Source organism: Grammomys surdaster, unplaced genomic scaffold (genome assembly GCF_004785775.1).
Source record: "Grammomys surdaster isolate TR1022 unplaced genomic scaffold, NIH_TR_1.0 205, whole genome shotgun sequence".
NCBI classification, from domain to species: domain Eukaryota; kingdom Metazoa; phylum Chordata; class Mammalia; order Rodentia; family Muridae; genus Grammomys; species Grammomys surdaster.
This window is the reverse complement of record NW_021604650.1, coordinates 2455660-2462281: the sequence shown is the minus strand read 5'-3', so window position 1 is coordinate 2462281 and position 6622 is coordinate 2455660. Positions and strand designations below refer to the sequence as shown.

The following is a 6622-nucleotide window of genomic DNA, read 5'->3' as shown; positions in this document are numbered from 1 at the left end:
GAGAGAGAGAGAGAGAGAGAGAGAGAGAGAGAGAGAGAGAGAGAGAAAGTGAGTGGGAAATGTATTTCAAATTTCCCATCTTCCCTCGGAGGAAGTGAAGCCTAGAGAGGTGCTCTCGTGTCTGGATTCACACACGCGTGAGTAATGAGACAGGACTGGCCTGAGGTCTCCTCAACTCCCGAAGTCAGAGCTTAATGGGCCACTGTCTCAATGGAAGCTCACAGAAGGCTGCAGGCAGAGGGAGCTGAGAACTTTTGCCTCCCTGAACACCTTTCTAAAATAAATAAAGGTGTGTTTTGGTTGGTTTGTTTGTGGTAGGGTCTTGAGATCCTCCTGTCTTCCCAAGTGCTAGGATTATAGGTGTATGCTAGGGAGCCTGACAGGGATGGAGGACATTTTAGGCCATGGCACTTCTTTTCTTCTCCCTAGAGTACTGAGACTATGAGTCTAATGTAGGGAGTCTCCATATTAAAAAGCTCAGGGTGTGCTAGGCCTGCCTGTAATCCCAGTACTTGGACATTCCAGACATGAGGAGCCATTCAAGCCCACTCTCAGAAACATGGAAAGTTTAAGGTCAGTCTGGGATACATAAACTCTGTCTCTGATAACCAAACAACGAAAGAAAACTTGACTTAAACGTTAAGTAGGAAAAAATATGATGTGAGAATCAAGCCTGGGTGCGGGTTTCCCTCTACAGTGAAGAACCTGCTTCAAGCCTGAAGCCCTGGACTCAATCCCCAGTGTATACATACACAGAGTCCCAAGTGAATGCATACACAGACCCTTGCCTTGACAGCTCAATAGAGGACGGAGAGGGAGGGCAAGACCCTGGGAGATATGTGATCGGCCAGACAGGAGCCAACAGCAGACAGCTTACCTCTGTGACCAGCTAGGGCACAAGCAAGAGGCAATCCCAGGGTGAACGTGTCCTTTAGCCCTGTCCTGAGTGTCACCTTTTGATCATGGGTACTAGTGGGTTGGAGCTGTGAGCTGTGGGTAGGTGGCTCCATCAAACAGCCGTTCACTCAGTGTGAATTGAGTGACTATAAAATCGTGCTCTAGAACTTTCACAAGTTACTCATCCTTCCTGAGCTTCAATTCCTTACATCTGAGTATGCAGAGGCCTGGAGAGGTGACTCAGCAGCAGCTCCGGCTGCTCTTGTCGAGGATCCAGGTCCCATTCCCAGCATCCATATGGCAATTTACTGTCCATAATTCCCATCAAAGGCTCTGATGCTCTCTTCTGGCCCCCACCAGCACGGCATGCATGTAGCGCTCATACATACACACAGGCAAAACACTCATACACATAATTTTGTTATTTCTTTTTTCTTTTGAGATAGGGTTTCTCCGAGTAGCCCTGGCTGGCCTGGAACTCACTCTATAGAACAGACTGACTTCAAACTTACAGAGTTCCACCTGCCTCTGCCTACCGAGTACTGGGATTAAAGGTGTACACCATCAAGCCATTTTTTTTTTTTTTGTAAATTTTATTTATGAATGAGCGCTTGCAATGTACACTTGCATGCCAGAAGAGGGCATCAGATCCCATTACAGATGGTTGTGAGCCACCATGTGTTGCTGGGATTTGAACTCAGGAACTCTGAAAGAGCAGCCAGTGCTTTTAACAGCTAAAACATCTCTCTAGCCCCAGTCCACATTTTTTTTTTTTTTTTAATCTAAAAAAAAGCCAGGTGGTGGTGGCTCAGGCAGTGGTTCTCTGTGAATTTGAGGCCAGCCTGGTCTGATCTACAAACCAAGTTTCAGGACAGCCAGGGCTACACAGAGAAACCCTCTCAAAAAACAATCTATGTAGGGGGTGCTGGTGAGACCACTAAGTGGGTAAAAGTACTTACTGCCAAGCCTAATGATCCGAGTTCAATCCTTGAAACCCACACAGAGGAGAGAACCAGCCTCCCAGAAGTTGTCCTCTAACCTCCACAGGTGCTATGGCACACTTGCACATACACACACACACACACACACACACACACACACACACAAATATATGACACTAGCCAGGCTTAGTGTGGCACATGCCTTTAATCACAGCACTTGAGAGGCAGAGGCAGGTGAAGTTTGAGGCCAGCCTGGTCTACAGAGTGAGTTCCATAACAGCCAGAGCTATGAAGAGAAACTCTGTCTTTAAAAATAAAACAATACCAAAAATAATGTACGTAGGGAAACTGGAAGGAATGAGGATACAAGTCTGCAATCCTAGAACTTAGGCTGAGGAATCTGGGGTTTGAGGCCAGCCTGGAACACATGAGACTTTGTCTTTTTTAAAGACAAAACAAACCAGATGTGGAGGCACACATCTTCACCTGAGAGGTGGAGGCAGGTGGATCTCTGTGAGTTCCAGGCCAGCTTGGACTATAAATCAAGTTCAAGGCGAGGCAGGGCTACTCAGAGATTCTGTCTAAAATACAAAGAAACAAAACTATGAAAAGCAGAAAGAAGAATCTATGTAAGGGCTATTTAAGGGCTGTAACTCAGTGATAGAGGATTTGACTAGGTAGTATGTACCAGGTCATGGGTTGGATTCTTAGCACTAAATAAAAAGTCCTAGAAAGTGCTTTGCTCGCATAATAGAGTGATTCCCAGTAACTTTTGGCACTCAAGAGCACCTCCTACAATTCATAGCTCCTGGGAGAAGAAATCCAATCTTCCACAGATGAGAAGGCTGAAAGTCCTGTAAAAAGAGATAATCGTGTCTCATACACTCAGGAGGGAAGGCTACTTCTGCCTGAGAAATGAGAAGGCTTCCTGGAGTCCCGACATCTTAGTCCAGGCCTTAAGATGAGGAAGGGAGGAAGGTCAAAGTTTTTGGAGAGGGAAAGCATTACAGGAAAGAAACCAGCAGTAAAGCTAGGTGTGAGCTGGAAATGTTACCAATGAAGTGAGGAGCGTCTGGTACCTAAACTACAGGCCGAAGGAAAGCTGGACGGCCAGCTCAGGGCAGCTGGTGGCTCAGGGTCAGCCTCATTGTCCCCCTTCTTCTCTCCCAACCTAGATCAGCCCAGAGGAGGAAGAGCGCCGCAGGGTGAGACGAGAGCGGAACAAGCTAGCAGCTGCTAAGTGCAGAAACCGAAGAAAGGAATTGACAGACTTCCTGCAGGCGGTGAGCATCATCTGGTACAGAGGGTCCACGGGCCCACACCCACCGAGCCAAGAGGGGCCTCGGCTCCCAGGAACACAAGAGACCCAATAAATTACTCCTCCACACTCCGCAATCCTCCCTGCCCGAGGGGAAGTCTGGAAAAAGGATAAGGGAAAGTGGCTTAAATATTGTTTGTCTTGGGCTTCCAGGAAGAGTGGAAGTTGGTAGGCAATTCTTCTAAGATGCCCAGGCCTGATAGGAGTCATGCCCATTTTCTCCCAGGGGCTTATGAGAGTTGCAGTCAAGACTTGTTGGGTATTCCAGGCACAATCCCTACTCCAGCCTGAGGCTTGGAGATCTGTACCCTTCATTTTCCTAACCTTCTGCTAATCCTGTAAAGGAGACCGACAAACTGGAGGATGAGAAATCGGGCCTGCAGCGAGAGATTGAAGAGCTGCAGAAGCAGAAGGAACGCCTTGAGCTGGTGCTGGAAGCCCATCGCCCCATCTGCAAAATCCCAGAAGAAGACAAAAAGGCAGACACAGGTGGTACCAGCAGCACCAGCGGTGCCGGCAGCCCACCAGCCCCCTGCCGCCCAGTGCCTTGTATCTCCCTTTCTCCAGGACCGGTACTTGAACCGGAAGCACTGCATACCCCCACGCTCATGACCACACCCTCTCTGACTCCTTTTACTCCAAGTCTGGTTTTCACCTATCCTAGCACACCAGAACCTTGTTCCTCGGCTCATCGAAAGAGCAGCAGCAGCAGCGGCGACCCTTCCTCCGATCCCCTGGGCTCTCCCACACTCCTGGCTTTATGAAGCACCCAGCCACACCCCTTGCCGGCGCTACCCCTAATCACCTTTCTCCCCTTGATCCAGCAGGCCTGGACCATACCCATGTCCCAAACTAGCAGGTCTTTTATCTCTTCCGATTAGAACAAACACATTATGCTTTGATGTAGAGCCAGCTTGGGGGGTCCCCAAAGCTGCTCACTGTTTCTCTAGAGCTGGCCTATCATAATTTGCACAAAATCAGAGAAAACATGTCCCCTCTGCCAAAGAAAGCCTGGCAGCCCAGCCTTTGTAGATCCCTAGTGGTCCTCTGATCCCCTAACCCCCTTGCAGGCCACTTTCCCATACCATGTCACTTTCTTCATGTTATCCAGCCTACTCTACACTTAGAAGGTGCTCGCTGACTAGCCTAGAACACTAACTCACACAGCACCGACAGCCAGCAGCACCAGGACATCCTGTGGGCTCCTCCTGAAGGGCACAACTCAGGAGGCACCAGTGGCTTCTGTGATGAGCTCAGCTGCACTCCCTAGCTCTGAGAAGCTTTTAGCTACAGGATATCCAAGCCTCCACAGCAAGGGCAGCTGCTATTTATTTTCCTAAAGAGACTATTTTTATACAAACCTTCCAAACTGGAATAAAAGGCTTGAAGCTCTAGTCTGAGTTGTCATATTGGATCCAGAGGCTAAAGGAGACTGTTTGGAACAGGAGCTCCAGGTTCTAGTCTCAGCTGTGACCTTGGCGAAACTACCATATGTTTTTGGACTTCGATATTCTCACCTGAAGAATGGGGCTACCTCTGTTCTGCCTGTCTCCTGGACTGAGAGACTGAGAGTGCTCTCGAGTGGAAAGAAGATTATCAATTATTTTCCCCATGGGAATCCACACTGCTTCTGTCTTAGGACTGGGGGCAGGGAAGGATGGCTGTATATCCTTCCACAATCCAAGCAGGCAGCTCAGTGGGCTTTAGGCCCCGAACACCTGCTTCCTGTCCTATTGTTTTGGACAGGAAGGAGCCTGGAAGGGAGCTGGAGCCACTTCAGCGGCCAGCTTTTGGCCTGTCTTGGTGCCCATCGTGGGAGTTAGTGGTCTACCACCGGCTCAAATCCCACCCCAAACCCAGGTAATGGGGAGTCAGCCCTAGCTCTGCAGTCCCTCCAGATGGGAACTGTACCGCGTCTCTGGGTTTCCACCCTCTTCCCAACCCCGGCGAGTTCCAGACACAAGCTGGCCAGGCTTCGGGCTCTGCTTCCTTCCCAGTTTATTAGTCCCCACCCAACCACCCAGCAAGTCCCTCCACTTCAGCCTCCATTCCCCTGCTGCCATGCCAGCAAGAGCAAGGGGCCTTCCTCAGTGCCAGGGCTTTTTCAGTCCATGCCAGCGCCCTGGTGCTCAGCCGAAGCTGCGACCAGGTCTGGAGGTCCACAGCATTCCTCGCTCTCAGAGAGCAATCCAGGCAGGCATTGGCGTGGAAAATGCGGCGCCCTCAGTCATCAGGGGAGCAGGCTAGGGGCAACTGATCCGGGCTGCCCACACTGCCAGTGCTGGAACTTCCATCGCCTAGGTCGCGGGGTCCGCACGGTGGCAGGGCGAGCTCGGGTGTGGGCCCAGCACCTGAGCCCACTGCGCTGCCGGGGCCACCGCGGGGTCCCCACTCTTCGCCCAGTGCTAGGCAAAGCTCCTTAAGGGCCAGATTTTCCCGCAGCAGCTCCTCCTGGCGGCCTTCCAGCTCTGCTAGCTTCTGCCAACAGCCACCCAGATCCTCGCGCACCGCCCGGGATGCTTGGGTCCCAAAGAGCTGCCACTGGCGCGCCGCACGCCGTCCTCGTTGGCGCTCCGAGTCCAGGAAGCAGCAGAGGTCGCGTAGTTCCCGGTTCTCCGCCTGCAGACGCCGGTTGAGCTGTTTGAGCTCACGGATCTCGCCCAGGTGACCCTGCAGCTGCCGATTCACCTCCTGCATCAGACGGCCGCGCTGCACCAGTGCTGCCAGGCGCGCCGCCTCCTCCCGCCGCAGGCGCCGCACCAACTCCTCCTTACCCAGCGCCGCCATCTCCTCGTCCGTCAGCTCCTCCAGGCCGCCCGCCTCGGCCTCCATAGTTGATCAGGCAACTGCAGCATCGCCTGCCCACGGCCGAGGCTCTGGAGCCCCTCCTCGGGCCGGTTGCCGCTCAGGCTCCGGCCCGGGCTCTGGCTCCGAGGACCGTAGGCAGTGAAGGAGGCAGCGCAGGCTGCAGCAGCTACCCTAGGATGGGCACGAGGCAGGGCGCGCGCCGGGGCGGGGCCTCATGACGTTGCCCAAGAACAGCCAATCCAGAAAGCCTCTCGGGAAGGGGCGGAGCCTAAGCCTTAGCTCTCTTTTCTTGGCCACTCCGGACCTGAATGTCACGACCCTCAAACAGTAGGGACTTTTTCTCTCCTTTCCTTCTATGGTCATCTCAGCTGGACATGAAGGCGTTGCAGGGCTCCATCTTTCAAATCTCCTCGAACACTTTTTGAGAAATGATATTCAGGTGTCTGCCTTTGACTCCTGCCCACTCTGCAACAGAAGCTAAACAGATGGCTTACCAAGCTCTTCTTCCTTTGCCAGAACTCTAAAGCGTTACTCCCAGCTACTCCGAATCTAGAGTCAAAGGTCCTGGCTCATTCCCAACCAACCCTCCCTCCCACGGACCGTTTCCCGCAGGATGGGCTATCCAAAGGATTTTTGTTTGTTTGTTTGGTTTGGTTTG

The 6622-nt window shown here is 52.2% G+C and overlaps 2 protein-coding genes across 6 annotated transcripts in view; one reads left to right on the top strand and one right to left on the bottom strand.

Annotated features, from left to right (window-relative positions):
- Nucleotides 1-4549, top strand: part of Fosl1 (FOS like 1, AP-1 transcription factor subunit) — a 7922-nt gene extending 3373 nt beyond the window's left edge. Inside the window, exons 4-5 of one of the 4 annotated variants that reach the window (XM_028771019.1) lie at nt 3014-3121; nt 3501-4549. In XM_028771019.1, the coding sequence (XP_028626852.1) occupies nt 3014-3121; nt 3501-3920 (528 nt within the window). In that variant the 3' untranslated portion in view covers nt 3921-4549. Of the gene's footprint in view, nt 1-3013; nt 3122-3500 lie in introns of those variants that run through there. The other 3 variants (XM_028771020.1, XM_028771021.1, XM_028771022.1) reach the window with 3 other exon arrangements.
- Nucleotides 4550-5130: 581 nt separating this feature from the next.
- On the bottom strand, nt 5131-6121 carry Ccdc85b (coiled-coil domain containing 85B). Of its 2 annotated transcripts, XM_028771024.1 has the most exons (2): nt 5931-6121; nt 5576-5775 (listed from the first exon to the last, which is right to left on the bottom strand). In XM_028771024.1, exons 1-2 carry the CDS (start codon nt 5986-5988, stop codon nt 5576-5578), a joined length of 258 nt encoding a protein of 85 aa, XP_028626857.1. In that variant the 5' UTR covers nt 5989-6121. The 2 variants fall into 2 exon arrangements, with proteins under 2 accessions (XP_028626856.1, XP_028626857.1); XM_028771023.1 differs by having other exon boundaries at nt 5131-6121.
- Nucleotides 6122-6622: the final 501 nt, after the last annotated feature.